The 24,479-nt window shown below is 49.5% G+C and overlaps 1 protein-coding gene across 1 annotated transcript; it reads left to right on the top strand.

The window, feature by feature from the left end:
• The first annotated feature begins 1,978 nt into the window (after positions 1–1,978).
• Positions 1,979–23,513, top strand: MGST3 (microsomal glutathione S-transferase 3). The gene is made up of 6 exons (XM_077886865.1): positions 1,979–2,137; positions 17,073–17,196; positions 19,232–19,305; positions 20,273–20,330; positions 22,487–22,559; positions 23,259–23,513. Exons 2-6 carry the CDS (start codon positions 17,080–17,082, stop codon positions 23,393–23,395), a joined length of 459 nt encoding a protein of 152 aa, XP_077742991.1. The 5' UTR covers positions 1,979–2,137; positions 17,073–17,079; the 3' UTR covers positions 23,396–23,513.
• Positions 23,514–24,479: the final 966 nt, after the last annotated feature.

Here is a 24,479-nt window from a genome sequence, read left to right on the forward strand (position 1 = left end):
AGAGGCTCAGCGGTTTAGCACCTGCCTTCGGCCCAGGGCGTGATCCTGGAGCCCCGGGATCGAATCCTGTGTCGGGCTCCCTGTATGGAGCCTGCTTCTCCCTCTGCCTGTGTCTCTCATGAATAAATAAAATTTAAAAATCTTTTAAAAAAAAAAAAGATGCCAACAGATTCAGTGTCTAAGGAGAGCCTGCCCCTGGGTCACAGACTGCCAGTCTTTTCTGCGCTGTCCTCATAGAGAAGGGCTTACGAGCTCTCTAGGGTTTTTTATAAGGGCACTAACCCCATTCAGGAGGACCCCCCCGCCCCCCCCCCCCCCCCCCCCCGCCATGGCCTAATCACTTCCCAGAGGCCCCGCTTCCAAGTACCCTCACATTAGGACTGGGTTTCAACACCAGGGATTGGGAGGACAGAGTCTACACCAGCAAGTGGGAAATCTTTCGGGATCCCCGGGAGGCTCAGCAGTTTAGCACCTGCCTTCCGCCCAGGGCGTGACCCCGGGGTCCCAGGATCGAGTCCCACCTCAGGCTCCCTGCGTGGGGCCTGCTTCTCCCTCTGCCTGTGTTTCTCATGAATAAATCAATGAAGATCTTTAAAAATAATAATTAATAATAATAATAATAATAATAATAAAATGGGGAAAATTCTTCCCTGACGCACACACAAGTGCTTTCCTGCTTTCTTCCCTTCAACGTTGCATCAAAACAAGCCCTTTATACTCAACCTGCCGGAAACTTAAAACAAGAGCCCTTCTAGAGCCTAAGCGGAAGCTGAGAGCCTGGGAATGAAAACTGCTGCAAACCCCTGAGGAAGCTCTTAGGTACTTCCACCAGGTCAACACAGAGGAGAAAGAAAGAAAGATAGATAAATAGATAGATAAACAGATAAAGATAAATAAATGAATAAGTAGATAAATAGGTAAGTAAAATAAAGATAGATAAGTAGATAGATACATAAATAGATAAATAAATGGATAGACAAATAGATAAATGGATAGATAAATGAATAAATAAGTAGATAAACAGGTAAGTAAATAAATATATAAGATAAATATAGGTAAATAAGTGGATAGATATATATAAATGGATAAAGATAAATATGTAGATAGATACATACATAAATGGATATAGATATAGATACATAGATAAATGAATAAGTAGATATAGATAAACAGATAAGTAAATAAAGATACATAAACATAAATCGATAAGTAAATAAACAGATGAATAGATAAGTAAATAAATAGATAATAAATAAATAAACACCCCCCCCCACCCGGTGTGAAGCCTCCCGACGAAGGCTGCAGGCTGCGCGCGCCGCCCCGCCCCCCGGGTCCCCGCCCCCCCCGGGTCCCCGCCCCCCCGGGTCCCCGCCCCCCCCGGGTCCCCGCCCCCCCCGGGTCCCCGCCCCCCCGCCTCCCCCCCGCCCCCGGAGCTCCAGGCCGCGGGCGGGACGAGCGCGCGCTCCCGAAGGCCCCCGGGGCGGAGCCTCCACCGGAAGCATCGCGAGGCGGGCCCAGGCGAGCCGGCCGGGGGAGCCCGGGCGAGGGTAGGTGCGGCCGCCCCTCCCGGGTCCCGGCTCCCAGCTCCCGGAGAGTAGCCGGGGACGCGCACGGGCCCAGCACCCCGACGTCCTCCGGCTCGACGAGCGCTGCACCCCGAGGCACGAAGGGCCTCCGGCGCCCCACGCCCGCAGCGCGAGGCTCGAGCTCTTTCGCCGACTCGCCGGGCGCGCTGCGCACGCGCCTAGGAGCGAGCTACGGTGGCTCTGCTGGGGACAAATTACTGACGCGCTACAGTTCTGCAAACCCGATCCAAAAAAAAAAAAAAAAAAAGTAGGAACTGACTGGGACAATTCAGGAAGGCGGCCACTGAGGCGTCTGCAGAAGGGACTGACACACGGCCTTGGGAGTAGGGAGGGGTGAGCCCTGAGAAGGATAGAAACGCAGTGGCGGCGGCCCAACCACCACGCAGAGAGGCTGGGCGCCCCCGCCGTGGGGGCGTGGCCTCGCTGGCCAGGGGGCGGGGCTTGGCGTAGGCCCCGCCCCCGCCCTGCCGGAGGCCCAGGGCGCGGCACCCTCGCTTCGCTGCATAGCTGCGGTCTGCACCAGCCGCACCAGCCGAGCGGAGGTGACCCAGGTGAGTCCCCGCACCTGCGGGCCGCGGGAGCGCCGGCTCTCGGGGCACTTCTGCTGCAGCGCGAGGCACCGCCCGTACCTCTGCCGTCCCGCGCGGATTAGGGACGCGCTCCCTTTCCCCCGGCTGCTCTGTACGCTTCTGTCCACCTCTCCATCCCCTTTGACCTCCACCTGCCCTGCATCCTCCCGTGATGGGGTGGGTTTGGGGCGTTGAAGTGGGGCCCGCCCCGCTATCGGTAACTCAGGGGAGACTCTCAAGGTCAACCCTGTAGTGCCCTCCTTTGCTCTCCTCCTCTCCCCGGGCTGCGCAGACCCGGCGCTCCTGGCCTGCGCCTCCCCGAGCCCGCCTGACCTTGCCCAGTGCAGCTCCGGTGCAGAAGATGGGCGGGAGGGACCCCTAACTCTGGGAAATGAACAAGGGGCAGTGGAAGGGGAGGTGGGCGGGGGGCTGGGGCGACTGGGTGATGGGCACTGAGGGGGGCACTTGGGATGAGCACTGGGGGTTATGCTATATGTTGGCAAATTGAACAACAATTTAAAAAAAAAAAAAAAAAAAAAAGGTGGGCGGGCGGGACACTGCAGGCCCGAACCGTAGCAAGTGCCCCGGGAGCCCTGCGCCTGCCGCGGATGTGGACGTGTTGCTAGGGACCCGCCGGGAGAACCTCCCAGGGAATTGGGGTTGTTTTCCTCCTGCCTCGTAGGAACGTGTGCCGGTTTGTACTGGAAACCCCTTGCGTGGGTCTTTAACTACCGCTGCGCGAGAGCAGGAGGCTCTTGATGCTGCACACATCGGCTTTGGACTTGAGAAAACTTCCCCCCCTTATCTGTGTCCGTGCAGGGAGCCCTGGGGCCGCTGCAGAGGGGCGGCTGCAGGGCGGTGGTAGCAGCGGCAGGAGACTCCTTGGTGAGTCATTCCCCTAAGTGGTGGCTTCTGCTCTTACTGACTTTCTGGCCTCGAGTTTAAGAGCTACTTTGTAGCTTAAGGGACAAGTGACTGTGGAACAGGAAGCTGGGACCAGAGGGGGTGGGGTAGGAGAGGAGTGACTGAGCAGGGGCAGCAATCCCTTAACTGGAGAAAGGGAGTCCAGAGGAAGGACACCTGCTGCTGTGCCCACGAATGACCCTTTGCAGGTGCTATGGGCCTAGGCCTGGGCAGGTGCAATTGCTGCAGATTTGAGATCCCTCTGTGCGTGGGAGCTGCAGCAAGGGCTTGTCTTGGGCAATCTGCCCATCACGGAGAGCCTGCAGTTTGTGGGAAGCACCCAAGGTTACCAAGTCAGAGTTACAAGACTATGTATGTGTTAGTCCCATGACTTCAGTAATGAAGAGCATAGAATCCTACTCCGGGGATCAAGAATGTTTATTCTCACAGGAGTTAAATTTAACCCAGTTAAATAAAACTAGCATCTAAAACCCAAACAAATACTTTTACCCCTGGGAAGGCATTTCTGTTAAGCTTCCATCCTGACACAATGTTACAAAAATAGAAAACTTTGTCAAGCAATTTTTTTTCCCCCTGAACTGATGTTACTATATATAAAACAGATATACTAGAAAGATAACTGTGGCCTGCTATAGAAAGTTCCTTAGATTAAGGAGCAAAACTGGAGGACAGTCTCCCCCCCCACCCCATATAGACTTCCTGCTGTTGGCCTAGAGTCCTGAAGAGACACAGTCATGAAAGGTTAAATTTCCGAACCGGGAGGACAGCAAAGTGAGTCAATGTGCAGTAATGAAGCGCTTTAGCCCATTACCCAGAGACGTGTTGAAAAGCCCCTGGAGCAATCTGGAATGAAGTGGATGACAAATCATGCTGTCAAAACGCAATTTAGTGCCTGCTGTGCCGTTAGCTCTATTTAAGCCTATTGCTCCCTATTTAATATTTAATATGTAAATATTCTGAATATAGATTCAGAATATATTTGTTGCCCGGTATTTGTAAGTGATGCTTGTTTCAAAGAATCTACCCAATGCTACAGTTTACACAGATGAATTCACTAACACTACTTAGAAGTGTACCATTCTCCTGAAAAAGAACCCAATAGTCAGTGGCTAGGATACGACCATGTAAACAAGAATTCCTGTTTCCCTCACTGTCTCTTATGGTGCCTACCTACCTGTCTTTCCATGGAGAAAAACATCAATGAGTAGACAGGAAAATTGCATTACCTTCTTCTTTTTTTTTTTTGCATTACCTTCTAAGTGACATTTGGAAATACCTTTAAGGATTTCATCATTTGGGATTATAAGTCTCCCTCTTTGCCCTCTGAGTTTTTTTTTTTTTTTAGCATTTTCTTTTATTTTAAATTTTTATTTATTTATGATAGTCAAACACAGAGAGAGAGAGAGGCAGAGACATAGAGGGAGAAGCAGGCTCCATGCACCGAGAGCCCGATATGGGATTCGATCCCGGGTCTCCAGGATCACGCCCTGGGCCAAAGGCAGGCGCTAAACCGCTGCGCCACCTAGGGATCTCTGCCCTCTGAGTTCTTGCCAGAGTTGGCCTCTTCATTAGCTGGAACTCAGGTTCTAATACTTTGGTACCTTAGTTCACTTTTTTTTTTTTTTTTTTTAATTTTATTTAGGGGATCCCTGGGTGGCTCAGTGGTTTAGCACCTGCCTTCAGCCCAGGGCATGATCCTGGAGTCCCAGGATCGAGTCCCACATCAGGCTCCTTGCATGGAGCCTGCTTCTCCCTCTGCCTGTGTCTCTCATGAATAAATAAAATCTTAAAAAAAAAAAAAAGATTTTATTTATTTATTTATGAGAGGCAGAGACACAGGCAGAGGGAGAAGCAGGCTCCCTGCAGAAAGCGTGATGTGGGATTCGATCCCGGGACCCCAGGATCATGATCTGAGCCAAAGGCAGCTGTTCAACCACTGAGCCACCCAGCTGCCCCCACCCCCTCACCCCTTTTTTAGTAAGTGGTATTTTATTTCTCCAGCCAAAGCGATGTGGATGAATGATTTTGGCACAGCTTCATTCTAAGTACAGACCGGCACAAAGAGTTAGATCCCCCGTTTCGGCCAGGAACCAGCAGCCCCGATAGTTCCTCCATCCACAGTCTGGTACCCTGGTGAGGACTCAGCAGCTGCTAAGAATTAACTACAGCCTGCCCACATTGCTTGTGATGGAAAATGCAAGTGGTGTCCCTGTGACTCATTTGAGATTTTTGTTTTCCTCTTGTGGAAGTCCGGGCTTATTTCCCTGTGACCTTCAGGAACTGCACAATGCCCATTAAGGTACAGGGTGTGCGGAAATCACAATATGACAAGAAGTGCGGGTTTCTTTGCTCCTTGCAAGCCTGTACACCTGAAAGATGGGAGGAAGCTTTTCCTTCCCAGAATCTCTCCTCTTGTCATAGGGCTGTGCTGACACCCATTAAAAGAAATTTAAAAATAAGTTTCTTTTTTGGACCTCATCCAAGTTTTCTTTTTTTTTTTTCTTCCTATTAGAAAGTTCTCAGGCTTTAATCAGTCACAGACTGGGAGTTAATTATTAGCTCTCTATCCCTGTTAATATATTTTATGCTCAGGAGAGAGTTTGGGGAGATAGAGAAATTCCAAAAGAGATCAGGTGTGGTCAGAGTTGCTCTGCAATCTCGTTAAGAGGTAGTAGAGACAAGGGTTTGAAAATACAGAGTCTGGAGCCAGGCTGTCTGGCTGTGTGTGAGTGCAGGCTTCCTCTGTGATGGCTGTGTGATGTTGGGCAGATTACTTAACCCCTCTGATGCTTCCTTTCCCCATCTGCACAATACAAGTAATGTTATTTCATAGGGATGCTATGAGCAGGTAATATTGGTGGGCCACCCAGAACAGTGTTTGATATATAGTAAATAATATAGGCTAATAATAGGTATTATTAATAACAACTGATTTCTCCTAACCAGTCTTTTTCTGGTCTATATGATTACTCATACCCTTCTAGTCCATACCCTTCTGACGCACTGGTGTCCTTTCTCTTCCTTACGCGAGCAAAGCCCTTTCCTGGCTCCTGTGCACTTGATGTTTTCTCTCCCTCTGTCCTCTCCCGCCCATCACACGGTGTCCTTCAGAGCCTTCCACTCAATCTGTTCCTGTCCCGTTTCATGGTCCTCCTGTGTTGTCTCTCTCCATGTCATGTGTCTCCTGGAGGGTCAGGACCCTCTATCCCAGTCTGGATCGCCATCGCAGCCCTGCACACTCCGCCACCCCTGCATGGTGTCCTGAGTGTGGTGGGGGATAAAACAGGGAGGGAACCATTCCTGGAAGCAATACTGAAGGGGGTGGTAGGTGTGGGCTTCAGGCAAGTACTCCACTTAGGTAAACTGTCTGTCCTACACTGACTGTGTCAGGTCAGCTGCATTTCATGCATTGTCAGGAGATTTTTATTTTCTTCTGTGTCCCATTGCTTCTCCCCATTCTTTCTCTTGGCTCCCTGAAGTGGGTGCCTTCAGACCACAGGAAATGCCCCGTGGCCTGCCACTGGGATCACATCTCCTGGGAGGTTCTGCTCCAGATGGCCCAGCATGGCCCAGGACGTCTAGGTGAGGTGCCAACCCATCAAGGAACTCTCACCCCATAGAGCCTTCTGTATCAAGAATCTGGGAAAGTTTGGCATCACACCAGCAGGGGAACCTAGGATTTGTTCTCTCGTTCCAATCTATTCGTAGATTCTTGAGGAGCTGAATTACCAGTTTTTTCCAGGGGAGACTCCGTTCCATTCAGGCGTGTGTGTCTAGTGCCTCTTCACACAGAAGTCAGACTCCGGAGAAGACAAGAGCTGGTAATTTGCTTATGTGACCTTACCAGGGATTACTGTGTCCATGCCGGCTCGGCCCACTGAAGCAGAACTATTGTGAACCTGGGCTTCATGCTGACCCCCTCCTTTCCAGCTCCCAGCCAGTGAAGTTAGGTATTTATTGATTTCAGTATTGATGGTTCACCAACGTGTTGGAATTAAAACAATATGGGAAATTTCCCTTTTTTTTTTTTTTTTTTTTTTTTGAGAGCGAGAGCATGAGCAGGAGGGGCAGAGGGAATCTATAAAGTTCAACATGTTTGGAATAGAATTCGAAATTCTATTAATTTTGAATAAAAAATTCAAAATTTTCCCTTAAAGAGACAGCTCTCCCACCTTTTTTTTTTTTTTTTTTTTTTTAGATTTTATTTATTTATTCATGAGAGACACAGAGAGGGAGAGAGAGACAGAGAGAGAGGGGCAGGGGGGCAGACAGACATAGGCAGAGACAGGCAGAGGGAGAAGCAGACTCCATGCAGGAAGCCCAATGTGGGACTCGATCCCGGGACTCCAGGATCATGCCTTGGGCTGAAGGCGGTGCTAAACCCCTGAGCCACCCAGGGATCCCCCGATCTCCCACCCTTCTAACTGTCAGTGTCCACTTCCCAAATGTCCTGCGAGGAACATTGGTGAGGAATCAAAGAATATGAGGTTCTGGGGAAGTACCATTTTCTGACCTGCTTGCTATTCGCCTCACCGAGTTAATGATTAAGTGCTGGATAAATAATTGTGTGCCTGTTGAGCTAACTTGTTGTTTTTAGCCCTTGGAGAAACATCTATCAAATGTGCAATGCAACGGTGAGGAGTGGTCATTTTTCCTCACCTGGGTTATGATTCCTTCTTTTAAATATCCTGGCCCCTTTTTAAAAAATCCAGCTGTCGTGTGAAACTTTGGCATTGAGGCAGATCCCATTACCTGTTTCGTTGTAGAAGTGGCCAGAAGTGGCATTTTGAAAATGTAGGGTGGACACAAAGAAATCCTGTGATTCTTTCTTTTCTCCCATCGTGGAAGCAGGGAAGTACTTTGGTGCGGCTTCCATCCACGTTCTTAAATTTCTCCATTGAGCTCTCCATGGGTTCATGAGGGTCAGCTGCCCTGGCTGAAATGATGTTGAAGATGGTTCATTTGTAGAAACAGAGGCAGAAGTGAGGCTGGGCAGCTGCCCTGAGGTGCTTTAAGCAGGCTGAGTAGACACCCAGCACAACCTCAGAGTTTTCTCTCTCTTTTTTTTTTTTTTTTTTTCCAACCTCATAGTTTTCTGAACCACCTTGCATGTTGGGAAGTCCATTTGGGACCATCAGACCAGCCCTTTAAGTGACCGCCCTTGTGTTAGTCTCATGAAAATATAAAAGAAGGGACCACGTAAAAAGAAGATTGGATGAATAACAGAGGGAGCCAGATAAGAATTTTAAGGAAACACTGGGAAATGGCTCCAAGTCAGTGTGTGAGTGAGTGCTTGCCCACTGTCCCACTCCTGGATGTATAAAGAAACAAAAAGACACTGCTGAGAAATTGCAGGACAATTTAGGGAGAACGATCTTGCAGATGGAAGTAGAGGGTGACCACTGGCCACGCTGGCTTTTGTCTGCTTGTTTAAGAGCAAAGAGAGAGCTGAAGGGTGAAATCCGTGTTCTCCCTTTAAACAATCCAATTGATTTCACTTAGTAAAAGATAAGTTGATGTAACTTCATGATTCAGAAGTAATAATTTGAGGCAAGTGCCCAAATCTATAAAGCTTGCCTCTTGCTCCATTTATGCAATGCTGATTGTACACTGGGGAGTTTCTTTTGGCAGCCAAGAGAGACGTGAGTACATAGTGAAGGAGAGCTTCACCCCCCCGGAGTGTTCTGGTGAATGTGGTTCAGGAAGTGTTCTGGGTCGTCCTTGAAACTGAAGGAACCCCTGCCCCAGAGAGAAGCAGAACTGGAGGGAAGGTTGAGCAAAGCGTGGTGATGTTTCCAGAGAATCTGCTGGTAAAATTCCTCGAGGGGACTACTTCAGGCAGATGTCATAATGCAAATTTGTGTTGCTCACTCAGGCACTGGAATGGGGCATGTCTTCTCATTGAAGCCCAGGCTTGATCACTTCTCAAGGGAGACCTGGCCTTGGGGCTTTCTTAAAATCCACTGGGTGTCTACTCACTGGCTGTGGAGACCTTGAGGCCCCACTGTCCTCTAATCTCCCCCTGGAAACCTACCTCGACCTGCGCTTTTCCCCTTCCCCACCTGCTTCAAAATACTGCTCCTCGTTTTTCCTCGCCCTGACATGTCTTCAAAAAATCATTTTCAGCTATTTAATACTTTGATAAGTACAAAAGTTACAGGCAGAAATATTGCTGTTTTAAAATATTCTAGAAATAATTTGGTGGGTTTTTTAAAAGATTTTTTATTTATTCATGAGAGACCGAGAGAGAGGGACAGGGACAGAAGCAGGCTCCATGCAGGGAGCCAGACATGGGACTCGATCCTGGGACTCCAGAATCATGCCCTGGGCTGAAGGTAGGGTCTAAACCGCTGAGCCACCCAGGGATCCCTAATTTGGTTTTCTAAAGTATTCTCAAGAAAGGCATCTATGGGGGCACCTGGGTGGCTCAGTGGTTGAGCCTCCGCCTTTGGCTCAGGTCGTGATCCTGGAGTCTTGGGATCGAGTCCCGCATCGGGCTCCCGGCATGGATCCTGCTTCTCCCTCTGCCTGTGTCTCTGCCTCTCTCTGAGTCTCTCATGAGTTAATAAGTAAAATCTTAAAAAAAAAAAAAAAAAAAGAAATTAGGGCAGCCTGGATGGCTCAGCGGTTTAGTGCCGCCTTCAGCCCAGGGCCTGATCCTGAAGTCCCAGGATTGAGTCCCATGTCAGGCTCCCTGCGTGGAGCCTGCTTCTCTCTCTGCCTGTGTCTCTGCCTCTCTCTCTCTCTCTCTCTCTCTCTCTGTGTGTGTCTGAATGAATAAATAAATAAAATCTTAAAAAAATTTCAATTGAAAATAAAATCTAGTTTCTTTTAAGGCCTTCACTTTCATATACTTTCAACCAAACTATTCTGACTCCTCTCAAGACGGCCAGGAAACTGAAAGGATCCACACCTGCCACTGCTAATAAGGGAGAAGAGAACAGAAACCCTTCTTCCGTCCTATTTCTGCCTTTCCCCAACATGTTCACTTTCATTTTGTAGGATAAGTGTGCACCCAGTTTCTGATCCCTGCTGTGACGGGGGAAATCTGGAATTGGGTGTGTGTTTGCTCGTTTGCCTGTTTCCCCCAGTAGAACACGGGCCTGGTGAGGGCAGGGACCAAAGTGTGAGCTCTTCATCTCCAGCTCAGGGCCCTGTGAGCGGTATACAGTAGGCACTCAGGAACCTTGGATGAGCAAGTGAGCGCACACGCCCACGCAGGGATGAGCAAGCATCTCTGGCTGCAGTGTGGGCTTCAGGGACTGCAGTTGGCAGATGTCCCTGGTCAGCATCGGAAACCTGCTTCCTCCTGAATATTCCTGCTTTATCACGGCTGGCTCAGAGCTCGGAAATAGAAATGAAATATATATGGTTCTCGATTCTGTTTGCTGTTTGAAAATAGAGTTCTAAATTATACGTTCTTTAAGGGAAATTATCATTGATTCAAACATGCGCTTTTATAATTGAATCAGGGCAGAGACAGTTGATGTAAACGCACACATAATAGAGCCCGGGTAGCTCAGCGGTTTAGCGCTGCTTTCAACCCAGGACCTGGTCCTGGAGACCCAGGATCGAGTCCCACGTTGGGCTCCCTGCATGGAGCCTGCTTCTCCCTCTGCCTGTGTCTCTGCCTCTCTCTCTCATGAATAAATAAATAAAATCTTTAAAAAAAAAAAAAAGAATCTGGTGCGGAACATTTGCTGAGTGCCCACCACGTGTCAGGCATCATGCTGAGCCCTCGAGACAGCGTCCCCCGTGTCTTCCTCACAACAACGACAAGCGCAGAGGCGGGCGGGTACCACCCGAGTCTCTATTTAACACATAAGGAAGCCGAGGTCGCTAAAACAGGTGGAGAAATCTTCCCAAGGACACGCAGCTAGGAGGTGTGAGAACTGGGTGCTGAGCTTGGTTTCATTCCAGAACTTTATCCCCGAGCTGCCAAGAGCACAGGGCAGGTGAGTGACAGGATGCAGGCTGGGTAGTGAGTCACCTGTGGCTGTTGGTTCCATCGCGATATATTGACTGTTCCTCTGAGTTCTCAGTTCCTGTCAGGCCACTTTCTGTAGTTTTTTTTTTTTGGTGTGTATCTGCTCATTTTGAAAATTACAGAAAGTACAAAGGAAAGTCTGTAATTCACCCATCTAGAAGTGATTATGCTGATGGTTTTATTTTTTTTACTTTTATTAAGATTTATTTTTTTAATTAATTAATTCATGAGAAACACAGAGAGAGAGGCAGAGACACAGGCAGAGGGAGAAGCAGGCTCCATGCAGGGAGCCCGACGTGGGACTCGATCCTGGGACTCCAGGATCACACCCTGGGCTGAAGGCAGATGCTGAACCGCTGAGCCACCCGGGCGTCCCTATGGTGATGGTTTTAATATTTTTGATTTTTTTCTATTACGGAGAAAATTGAGATTATACACTATATACGCCTTTTGAGGTTTTTTTTTTTTTTTAAAAAAAACCTCTCATGCTGTATGTTAAGCCTGTTTCAACACCTTTAATTGTGTGCACACCATTTTTAATGGTCATACTACAATATTCTGTTTTACAGGTGTACTATTTAATTTGTCCTCTTTGCTTGGCCATGGTGCCATTTCTGTTGTCGCTGTTATACATGGTGCTCAAGTGAACGTCTTTGAACCACATCTGTCTGAGCCTCTGATTATAACCTCTAGCTTAGCTTCCCTGTGGAATTAATGAACCAAAAGGTATGAACAATGTGAAGAATATTAACCATCGTTAGGCTGTTCTCCAGATGGTTCCATCTTATACTTCCCCACCACCGTGTCATAGTGCACACTAAGTGCGTTTAAATAGGTACCTAATGGGCAGCCCAGGTGGCTCAGCAGTTTAGCGCCACCTTCAGTCCAGGGCGTGATCCTGGAGACCCAGGATCGAGTCCCAGGTTGGGCTCCCTGCATGGAGCCTGCTTCTCCCTCTCCCTCTGCCTGTGTCTTTGCCTCTCTCTCTGTGTCTCTCATGAATAAATAAATTAAAAAAAAAATAGGTACCTAAATACATTTCTGTGTATACAAATTATAACTTCTCATGTACACAGCGAGAGCGTGACCCACCTCGAACACAGTGTGATGATGAACAAACGCCGTTGTGCAGCTAAGCGGGTTACAAAAGACTCTACACCTGCTTTGGAAGTTGAGCTGCAAAGGGACTGTTAGACCACATGCCGTGAGTCTGGTGCCACCGCAGACACCAAAGTCTGGGGCAGAGATCCCCACCCAAGACCACCTTATCTCCTTAGGTCAATAAAAGGGTTGCTGGTGACACAGAGTCGGTGTGTAATCAGCAAAATGCGGTGTGCTAAGCCAGAGAGGTGATGCAGCCTGTAGCTTGGTGGCTCTCCGCTGGCTCCAGGGCCGGGACAGCCTCAGGCTGCGGCCTCTGTCAGCTGTGCTGCTCCCCCGCCCTCCGAACCAGTGAGCTCACCTGCACCCGAGCCCACCAAGGCCGACCTTTAAGGGGTGGGAGCATCCGTGTCTTAGCCTTGGATTCCTCAGAGCAGAAGGACTCAGCAAATGATAGGGTTTTTTTTGGCCTCAAGTTTTTATATATATGGTTTTGTTTTAAAATTTTATTTATTTACTCATGAGAGAGAGAGAGAGGCAGAGACACAGGCAGAGGGAGAAGCAGGCTCCATGCAGGGAGCCCGCTGTGGGACTCGATCCCAGGACCCTGGGGTCACACCCTGAGCCAAAGGCAGACGCTCAACCACTGAGCCACCCAGGGGTCCAATAGGTGTTGTTTTATGAATGTGGACTTCAATTGATTCTCTTTTTTTTTTTTAAGATTTTTATTTATTCATTCATGAGAGACAGAGAGAGGCAGAGACACAGGCAGAGGGAGAAGCAGGCCCCATGCAGGGAACCCGATGCAGGGCTCGATCCTGGGTCTCCAGGATCACGCCCCGGGCCAAACCGCTGAGCCCCCTGGGCATCCCAAGCTGATTCTGTCCCGAAGGGACAAGCCATAACCATTTTCCTGTCCCTATTGGATTTATGTGTTCAGCAGCCATGATGACAGAGCTTTCTTCTGTGTTCTGACCTCCTCTTTCTTTGCTTCAAAGGGTTCTGGAGACACTTTTGAGGGGAACAAAAGGGAACTTAAATCGCCCAGGCACCTACTTTAAGCTGGGCGCCGTGGCAGGTGACAAGCATTGTGTCAGTTGGTGGTGTCATTCCTGAAAGCCACCTGGAGCCGCGGCTTGTCTGTTTATTCCGCAGGTGTCTATAGGGCCCACTGTGTGCTTGGCGTGGAGGATGCCAGACAGACGCGGTCTCCCCAGCTGCCCTAAGTGGCTGCCGTGGCTGGTTCAGCATCGATCACACCAGCTGGTGTCTGGAGCGGGACTCCTCATTTGGTGGGAGGGCAAGGGGGTGTCAAGGAGTGCTGTCTGCCCATCCTGTAGGAGGCATCCTGGGCTTTGCTTTTGCGCCTTTGCAGGTGCGTCCAGGACTCCTGCGGGGAGAGGTTCAAGGAAAGTAGACCCCTTCCTCCCATCTGAGCACACAGCTAGCTACACGGTCTTTTGCAAACCACCCACTCTGGCATTGGCCTCTGGGTCCCCCACTGTATATTCTCTGCCCTTCAAAGGTACTTGTTCCTGGCTCTGCTTGCCTGTACCCAGATCCCTTTTCCCTCATACCCATCACGGTAGCAAAGTGGGAGGAGGGTAACTTTCACTAGAGTGTGCATGTCTAACAGCTTTAACCTCCCAGATTGCATGTACACTCTGGAAGAGGAGCTCAGTAGTAAGTATTGATTTCAGGTTATAAATTTTTGAGCAGTCGCCTGAGTGTGGCTCATTGCCTGCAACAGAAACATCTACTCAAGATGCCTGTCGTGCCTCTCAGCTTCCACCCCAACCCCTTACAAACCAGAAAAACCAAGGGCAGTGACTGAGTCATGAAATTCTAACGTTTTGCCTGTGCCTGGGTATTCGGGGCAGACCTAAAACCTGCTCTGGTCTTGGTTCTGCCCTCATTTACCTGAGCCTCCATCCCCGTTTCTGTGTAGTGAAGCTAAAGAGATTTTTGTGAGGGTTAAAAGTGCCACACAAACACAGGGTGACCCCCTGTTGCCGGGGAGCCTGGCATCCTGTCCAGAGGCTAGGGTCTGGAAATGCGCTCTCAACCTAGGACTCTCGACTTGCAAACTTTGACCTGAGCTAAGTGTGCTTCATTTACTGTCCTTAAGCAGGTGGCTTCTGACAGAGTGAGTGACAGCTTCATTTTAAATGACCTGTTTGGCAGAGTTTTGTTGAGCTCCAAGGACATCAGATAGGTTGGAATGCTCAGTCATTTCTATTCTCAAAGAGGTGTTCAGAATTCACCCTATATTTCCATTTTAATAACTACTACCTCCCCGAGCTGATTTTCTAAATTTTGGAAGCAACTAAATTCTAGGAGGGAATGAGGGCAGGGAAGTGTGGAGGGCAGCCAGAGACCACCTGCTTTCTGCCGCCGTACCCGACCGCAGGGAGACGGTAGCCAAGAGGCCAGTCCTGCACCGAGTCATGGCCACAGCCCTTTGCAGTGTGTCCCCCAACCCAGGAGCCGCTCAAGGTGAAGACTGTAGAAGGGGAAACTGGTGAGAATTATTGTGGATCCTGAGAAAGGGTGTGGGGGGAGGGAGGACAGACTCTAGGACTTCAGCCCTAAATGTCATCTTTGAGACCTAAGGGAAACGTCCTTTTAAAGAACTCAGCCGCCTTCTGGCCCCAAACTGCACACCGAGAAAGGTGCTGTGACCCTGACACTGGTGCCGGCTCTCAATCTCCAAGTGGGATTAAAATGGGGACCTTGGGGGGCAGCCCAGGTGGCTCAGCGGTTTAGTGCCACCTTCAGTCCAGGGTGTGATCCTGGAGACCCAGGATCCAGTCCCAGGTTGGGCTCCCTGCATGGAGCCTGCTTCTGCCTCTGCCTGTGTCTCTGCCTCTCTCTGTCCCTGTCTCTCTCTCTCATAAATAAATAAAATATTTTTTAAAAAGGGGGGGGAAGGGGGGGGGGACTTTGGAACCAAACTGGAATCTAAATTGGAATCCCAGCTCTGGTGCCTTCTATTTTCGACCCTGGGAACATGCCGTAACCTCTGGGTCCTTTTCGGAAATGGGGATATTCTATCTTGCTGGGTTGTTGGCTAGGGCGACTAGAAATGCTTTGGGGCGGGATCCCCGGGTGGCTCAGTGGTTGAGTGTCGGCCTTTGGCCCAGGGCTTGATCCTGGAGTCCTGGGATCGAGTCCCATGTCAGACTCCCTGCGTGGAACCTGCTTCTCCCTCTGCCTGTGTCTCTGCCTCTCTCTCTGTGTCTCTCATGATAAATAAATAAAACCTTTTAAAAAAAAAATAAAGAAAAGAAACGCTTTGGGGCCAGGTAGGCCTCCCAGGCCCACAGGACAGGTCGCAGTGAGCGGTTAGCAGGGCTGGAAACTGCAAACCCCACGCGGGAGCTGCTGGCCGGTGGGCGGGCAGGAAGGCTCCCGGGGAGCGCCAGGGCTCTCTGTCCTGCCTGCCTCACCTGCCTGCTGCCGGAGCTCAGGGAGGTGGAGGGGCGGCTCGGCTTTACCTGGGCATTACGAGGGCTTCCCCCGACCTGCCAACTTCTCTTCTCCCTGATGGCCAGTCTGTTTCTTCTCTTTTTTTTCCTTGTGGGGCAGAACAGTAGCTAAAAGAGCTGAAATTGCAGAACACGGAAAAATGCCGACAATTAGCCTTTTCTCTGTCTTAGGGTGAAATGTTTCAGGTATACAGCAAAGTTGGAAGAATTATATATAGAGACCGTCCCTAAAGCCACCACCTAGTTCCCATGATTGGCGTGTATCGTCATTTCTTGATGCATTTCAGAGTAAGTGGCAGGCACTGGACATGTCCACGGGGGGGGGCTTTGAGGTGAAGACTTGATGAGCAGCCTGGCTCCCCCGAGCTGCCCCGAGCCGGGTCTCCTGGCAGCGTGACAGGCTCAGAGCCACGCTCTTCTTTCAGAGCGCTAGAGCTCGGTCTCCTACCTGCGGTACATGTGCTGCTAAACCAGTATGTGCCCCGGGATCAAGGGGCGTCCCACGATCCCTGCCCTCGGTGTCCCCTGTGCCACAGTCACACAGAGAACTTGGAAGCATTGTTTACTTACTGTTTCGTACCCTGCTTCCCTCTCCTTCCCTCCCTCCCTCCCTCTCTTTCTCCCTGCCTACCTCTCTCCTCTCTGTCTGTGTCTTTAATACATCCTTTAGGATTTTGCCACATTAAACCTTTTTCTGAAAGTGGTTTAGAAGCAGCCATGTCCTACAGCAATGCCTACTGCACTGGTGCAGCCACATCTTGCCAACATCATGTTCATCAGGAGAGAATGTGATGTGCTCGCACACCTTTCTCTGTGTACATTGCGTGATTGAATAACGGTTCGATTCTGTTGTGTGATGCATGGTAATATCTACAGCTGCCTCTTAGAAACATCATGTTTACTCCCACCTTTTTGATCAGACCTTTTTTTTTAATTAATTATTTATTCAGAGAGAGAGGGAGAGAGAGAGAGAGAGAGAGGCAGAGACAGGCAGAGGGAGAAGCAGGCTCCATGCAGGAAGCCTGATGCAGGACTCGATCCCAGGTCTCCAGGATCACACCCCGGGCTGCAGGCAGCGCTAAACAGCTGAGCCACCGGGGCTGCCCGGGTATACCTTTTTTAAAAGATTTTATGTATTTGAGGGACAGAGTGAGCGGGCGAGAGAGAGCACAAGCCAAGGTAGAGGGAGAGGGGGAAGCAGACTCGCCGCTGAGTAGGGAGCCTAATGTGGGGCTGGATCCCAGGACCCCAGGATCATGACCTGAGCCGAAGGCAGGTGCTTCACCCCTGGAGCCACCCAGCTCCCCTGCAGGTATAGCTTTGCAGGTAATGAAGCGCTGTACCTCCATGCTCCAGGCCTCCTACCCTGGGTCCCTCCAGTGCAGGGTGGTACCCTAATGTCTTCTTCCTTCCACAGAGCCAGCATGGCTGTCCTCTCGAAGGAATATGGTTTCGTGGTTCTAACCGGTGCTGCTAGCTTCATAATGGTAGCTCATCTAGCCATCAATGTTTCCAAGGCCCGAAAGAAGTACAAAGTGGAGGTGAGTGGAAACCTAGAGGGGTTGGGGCAAGACCTTGTTCTCAGTGGTGGAAGGAGAGGTGAGGCTAGGGATCAGCACTGCAGTCTGAGAACTGCACCTCCTGGAAAAGCTGCTCCTTCCCAGCAAGAAGAAGGCAGGAAACCGGGGAGGGTGGGGGCACTGCTGGGGAGCAGTCTCCACCGTGTTTTCACCTGGTCTCTTCCGTAGAAGGACCAGCTGTGCTGGGGCAAGGACAGTATGGCTTTTGGCCGGACCTATGTGCCCGGGAGAGTGTTATTTTCTAAAGAGGGTTAAACAAGCAGGCCTACGTCAAACCAAAAAGCTTCTGTGCAGCAAGGAAGCTGCCAACAAAATGAAAAGCTCAACCAGTGAATGGGAAGAAATATTTGCAAATGATATAATAATGATAAGGGGTTCATTTCCAAAATATATAATTCACGGAACTCAAAAAAACCCCAAACAACCCAATTACCAAAATGGGCAGAGGACCTGAACAGCTGTTTTTCTAAAGATTACATACAAATGGCCAATAGGTGCATGAAAGGTGCTCAGCATCACTCGTCATCAGGGAAATGCAAATCAAAACCGTGATGAGCTATCATCTCACACCTGTTGGGGAATGGCTATCATCAAAAAGACAAGAAATAACCAAAGCTGGCGAAGATGGGGAGAAAAGGGAACACGCTGTTGGTGGAAATGTGAATTGGTGTGGCCCCTATGGAAAACAGTGGAGGGTCCTCAAAAAATTAAAAATAGAACTACTGTAGGCTCCAGCAATTCCACTTCTGGGTATTTATCCAAAGAAAAGGAAAACACTAGCTCCAAACGACATGTGCACCCCCGTGGTCATTGCAGCACTATTTACAGTAGTCAAGACATGGAAGTAACATAAGCGTCCATCAGTGGATGAGTGGATAAAGACGGGGAGGTGTGTATACAGAATGGAATATTACTCATCCATAAAAAAAGAACGAAATCTTGCCACTTGCAACAACATTGCTGGACCTTGAAGGCAAGTAATGAAATCGGTCAGACAGAGAAAGCTAAACATTGTATGACCTCACGTATATGTAGGATCAAAAAAATGAAAAGTCTACAGGGTACAGCATGGCAGCTATAATTAACTCTATACTACATATTTGAAAGTTGCTAAGAGAGCAAATCTTAAATGATCTCAAAAGATAAATAATCTCCAGCTATGGTAACGAGACTTACTGTGGCGGTCATTCCACGATATATGCATATATCAGATCGTTACGTGATACACCTGAAAGTAATATAATGTATGTCAATCATACTTGGAGTTTTAAAAATAAGTAATAAAGCGAACTAAATAAAGAGGGTTAAATGGCAAGTCTTTCCAAATGTGCCACTTTAAAAATGATGTCTTAAGGTCATTTTCCGTTTCCCAAATAGAGGAGAAATGTGTGGTGCTGAGGTTAGCCTGGGCTTAGACATCAGATATAAGAAGGAGGTCTATTAAATGCTTCCTTTGGTTCCAATTGATCTAAAAAGGGACGATTACTGAGGTCGTCCCTGGTGAGCAAATTTAAATGCCCATTTCTGTTTAGCACCTTATCATGAGACTCTGACCAGAGCTTCTCTGAAAGTTTTCATACTGATTTTTTTTTTTAACAGACCCATCCATTAAAATTCTCTCTTCTGTTCCCCCATCAAGGAAAATCTTAAAAGGTTGTGGGATCTGATAACTCTTGGCAAGGGGCTCTTTCCCTGTGGGGTCTTTGTGATGCATCGGGAATCTGGCAGTGATGGCACAGTGTCAAGGGCACCGAGCCTGGCATAAGCTGCCTTCATCCCTTGTGCAACTTTTGCACAGACGTGCCCGCTCTAAGGACTGCTTAGGGCTAGAAATGCGCTGATTCTGTTTCTCAGAGTTGAGACCCTTGTCGCTGCAAGTATTTAAGCAGAGAGTGATCATCTGTCAAGGAGATGGGAGGAGATGCTGGAGGATAGGTTATCTTTTAGATTGGCTGTAAACCAACACTGAATGCTACTCTTGACCTTTGATCCTCAGTATCCCACCATGTACAGCACGGACCCCGAAAACGGGCACCTGTTCAACTGCATTCAGCGCGCCCACCAGAACACGTGAGTGTCGGCCCCACGGGGCTCTGGGGAGGGCCTCAGGGTGCAAGCTCTCAGGCCCGGCCCCTCAGCCATCGTACGGCACTGTTTGCCGAATAGCAGGTGTGGTGATGATCACGGGCACCTCATTAAAATGGTCGTAAAAAAAAAAAAGGTGTGTGAACAGATCGATCACTCAGAGTTGTTAGGATAGTGGGGTTTTGGAAAAATCTTTTTTTTTTTTTTTTAATTTTATTTATTCATTCATGAGAGACATGGAGAGAGAGAAAGAGGCAAAGACACACAGGCAGAGGGAGAAGCAGGCTCCATGCAGGGAGCCCGACGCAGGACTTGATCCTGGGTCTCCAGGGTCATGCCCTGGGCTGAAGGCAGTGCCAAACCACTGAGCCACCCGGGCTTTCCTGGAAAAATCTTTTCAAAGATGTCTTTCAAGTTGCGTGGCCCTCCTACCGCATTTGCAAGGCGTCCTAGCTAAGCTGACCTAGAATCGCCCAGCCCCAGGCAAGGAGCAGGCGTGAGCCCCAGAAGGAAATCCGGGGTTCGCCCCTGCCTTCCTCACCAGCATGCTGGGGCTGTGGTCTCCCGCTCAGTGTGTTCTGAGCTACCTTTAATCCCACGTGGGGAAAAGACGGTGGATCCTGCTAGTTGGGGGGGCATCTCTTCCCTCTCAGTGTTTAGTTTTACTCTCAAGTGTCTAACTCGGCCGTGGCTCTGCAGTTTTACGTAGACTGGGAGCACTTTTTTTTTTTTTAAAGATTTTATTTATTCATGAGAGACATAGGTAGAGAGAGGGGCAGAGACACTGGCAGAGGGAGAAGCAGGCTCCATGCAGGGAGCTCGATGCGGGACTCGATCCCAGGACTCCAGGATCACGCCCTGGGCTGAAGGCAGGTGCCAAACCGCTGAGCCACCCAGGGATCCCCATTTTTTGTTTTTTTTTTTTTTTTTAAAAGTTCTCTGTCTATTCCAGGTTGGAAGTGTATCCTCCGTTCTTATTTTTCCTAGCGGTTGGAGGTGTTTACCACCCGGTAAGTTTTTCCAAGGGGGTTTTCATCTGGATTTAGCTCACTGAGCTACTGGGGAGGAAAGTGCAGAATGGACATTGAATGAACATCTTCAATGTCCGTTTAAAAGAATTTCATTCGGGGGCACCTGAGTGGTTCAGTCAGTGAAGCACCTGCTTTCGGCTCAGGTCATTATCCCAGGGTCCTGGGATCGAGCCCCACCTCGGGCTCCTGGCCCGGCGGGGAGCCTGCTTCTCCCTCTCCTTCTGCTGCTCCCCCTGCTTCTGCTCTCTCTCTTGCTACCTCTCTCTCTCTCTCTCTCTGAAATAAAATCTTAAAAATATAATAGTTTTATTCAGTTACTGTTACAAAGTTCTTTAAAGTAGGTAGGACCTTCCCCATGTTTTACAGATAAGGAGAAGCCTCTCAGATACTATGCAACTGTCTCGGGCACACAGTGACACACAAAGTAGAAGTATCAGAACTTGAACCCAAATCTCTCTGATCCTGGAGGGTCTGTGTCCCTAATTTTCAGGTGCCACACTCAAACACTGACAGATAGCTGAAGTTACGACAGTGAACAAACCGGGCCAAGACACCTGGTTTGCTTTTAGCTGTGGGGTCACAGACAAAAAGCAGTAAGTCCAGATGGCGCTGCGTGCCACGGAGGAGAGGAGAGCAGGGCAGGTGGAAAGGGAGTCTTGGAACGGGACAGAGCTGTGAGTGGGGTGGTCGGGGGAGGACTGTGCGTGCTGCTCAGGTGACAGGCAAAAGTTACAGAAGGTGAGGGAGCACGTCTTCTGGGCAACGGGCGAGGGCAAGGCCCCAAGTGGTCAGCAGGAGGCGGGGGCAGGTCACAGGGCCTGATAGGCCACCACAGACCTCGTGGGCGGGAGACGTGGTCTGCACGGTACCTTGAACCTCAGGAAAGCCAGTTTATTGGAGCCAGGTTAGGTGCCGGTTGGGTCTCACCATGGACCCAGGCCAGTGTCCCCTTAACTGAGCTCTGAGCCAAGTTCTGGGACTTCTCCTTTCTGGTTCTCAGCCTTACACAAGCCTCTGGTCCACACTCAAAGGGCCTTGGGCTTCGTTATAAGCCGCCAGAGTGGCACGTCTGTGGTTCCTGACCTGAAGTTCTGTTTTTTCAAAGAAACATCTGCTAATGTCTTCGAGAAGATACTTCTTTCTGGGGCCTCTAAGGGGCCCCCAACCTAGCAGGTGGCTAGACGAGCTGGTCTAAAGAGATTAGCTGGTCTTTCTAGTTAGGCATCACCACGTGTCCATCCCGTCTGCTTTCCTGTGCCTCTTCCCTGGACCCCGTTCCTCATGCTCCATTCTTCCGAATACTCTAGAACTAGTCTGAGGACAAGCACCGATGTCAAGTCCTAGGTCGGTGGTAACGGTGTAGCATGACAGCCAGGCTCAGTCTGGCAGGGGCCAGGTTGCAGAGGGTGACTTATGGGCCTGGGGCTTTTATTTTTCGTGGCTTCACACACCTGATAGTTGACTTTACCCAAAATCAACTAAACAAACAAAAAAAACCCTAAAGTACTCGCCTTACCCTCCATGATGCCACTGATAAATTGCAGAGGCGCTTGGAGACGGTGGCGTGCGATGCTTCACATGCCCACACGGCCTCCCGTCCTCTCCTGCCTCCTTTGGACTCAGCGGGTCCCCCCAGGGTGGTGCTCAAGTAGGACTTTCTGTGTAAGTTTTACTCTTTCTACTCAAGGGTGTCGGGAAGGGGAAGATGCCCCCCTCCAAGACCGCGTATTCTGGGGGGACAGCATGACACCCTCTGCCTACTTCTTCTAGCGGCAGCACTCGGGTCCTGCCCTGGGGTCAGTTCTGTCTTGGGGCTCACCCTTCGGCCCCCGGGCCTGCCTCTCCCTGTCCTGTGCTCCTGGACAAGGAGTTCCCCAGGGCAAGCCAGGAGTTTCCTTCCATCCCGTCCTCCTGGAGGGCCAGACTCCTCTCCCCAGCCACGAGCAGTTCACAGAAGAATCACAGGTCTTTGATTTTCCTGCGACACACGACATACCTCTGCCCCAACTGTGGTGGGGGAGCATTTTACCATGTCCCTGGAAGTTTTGGTAAAACGTGGTGTCACCAGCCCTGGATGTTACTGAAGGTCGGCCTGTTGGTTTAATGCCAGTACTAACGCAGCCCTTTTCTTTTAGCGTATAGCTTCTGGCCTGGGCTTGGCCTGGATTGTTGGACGAGTTCTTTACGCCTATGGTTATTACACAGGAGGTAAGTACCTATTGACGTCCGCCAAGGAAGCAAATTTAAAACCCTGTGCTGCTCTATTTTTCTTGTTAGCAGGGCTTTGAGAAAAGGGGAAGTACCTTGATATTGAGGTGAAGGGTCTGGTATCTCCCTTCTTTTTACTAACCTTTGAAGAGCAACAAAACTTATTTTTGCTGAACGTTTTGTATGTGTCAGTCGCTGCTCTAAGACCTTGGTGTAAGCTAGGTAACCCGATAGCAATCCTAGGATGCAGACAGTACATCCTGTTCTATAGCTAGGAAACTGAGGCTCGGAGCTACTAGTGTACACTGCTAAGCCGGGATTTAAAGCCAGGCAGCCTGACTCCGGAGCCCCTGCTCCTGACTTGCTGCTATCGGTGGTGTCCCTGGGAGAGAAGGGGGAGAGAGACTCTTTGGGCTGTACTTCCCTCTTGAAAGCAAGGGAACACTCCCAAAGGTCCTGGAGCAAAGCTGCTCTCATTATTATCCCATAATTCTTTTAAGGTCCAAATAATACCACTGCGACAACTTTCTTTGCACGCAGTATCTGACATACTGACAGCTTTAGGCCAAACATTGGTTGACCTCGGCCAACCAGATGGTCCTTTGTGCAACCCCAGACGCCTCGACAGAAGGCTTGTGGATGTTGACAGCTCTGTCCTTCCGACACCTCTAGTCACCCCTGCTCCTTCTCCTGTTTCAGAGCCCAGCAAGCGGAGTCGGGGAGCCCTGGGCTCCTTAGCCCTCATCGGCCTGATGGGCACCACGGTGTTCTCTGCCTTCCAGCATCTTGGTTGGGTTAAAACTGGCTTGGGCGGTGGATCCAAATGCTGCCATTGAAGAATGACAAGATGTTTAAAAACTCATTCATTTTGAGTGACTTACTTTTATTTTCAGTTATGTTTTTTTTTTTTTCTAAATATAATAAAAACTTACCTGGCATTAGCCTCATACCTAACCCTGACTCGGTCACTGATTTCTCTTTTGAGTCTTTGTCAAAAAGAAGTAGCCAGTTCCTACTAGAGGAGAGAGGTGATCGGTACTGAGCGATGGGTACTGAGCCCCCTCTTCCCTGCCAGAGGGTGTTTACTTAGGTGAAATTGGGGAAATGTCTGATTTTGGTAATAGGCTCATAATCATGCCGCAGCTGTGAAAAATTGGCACCGCAGAGGAAAAGTCTTTTAGCCTGAGTTAGGATATAAGATTATCTTACCACTTGGCTGTTAACACGTACAGTAACAACAAGGATTTTGTTTTTTTTTTTGTTTTTTTTTAAGATTTTGTTTATTCATTCATGAGAGACACAGAGAGAGAGAGGGGCAGAGACACAGGCAGAGGGAGAAGCAGGCTCCATGCAGGGAGCCCGACGCAGGACTCGATCCAAGGGCCTCCAGGATCATGCCCTGAGCTGAAGGGAAACGCTCAGCCACTGAGCCACCCGGGTGTCCCAATCAATAAAATTTTTAAAAAGATTGGCTCTATTGCTTAAAAGCTAAAGCTCTAGACTAACTTTAAGTTATGAAACTTAATAGAGATACAGAGATCTGATTGCATAGGTCCAATGGGGGAAGGACATCTTTTTCTTTTTTTAAACAAATTTATTTATTCATGAGAGACACACAGAATGAGGCAGAGACACAGGCAGAGGGAGAAGTGGGCTTCCTGTGGGGAGCCTGATGCGGGACTCGATCCCAGGACCCCCGGATCATGCGCTGAGCCCAAGACAGACGCTCGGCCACTGAGCCCCCTGGGGAGGACACCTTAACAACAAAATGTAGAAAACTAAACAGGCTCAGTTGACCTGGAGCAGGATGCTGGCTGGCAAAATGAGAGGGCTGCCCTGGGGTGAATGTGGCCGTGAGCTCCATTAACAGTAGTGCAGTGTCTACACCTGTGCTGCTTCAGTACAGTAGCCATGAGCCAC

The sequence above is a fragment of the Canis aureus genome, chromosome 38 (genome assembly GCF_053574225.1).
Source record: "Canis aureus isolate CA01 chromosome 38, VMU_Caureus_v.1.0, whole genome shotgun sequence".
Lineage (NCBI taxonomy): Eukaryota > Metazoa > Chordata > Mammalia > Carnivora > Canidae > Canis > Canis aureus.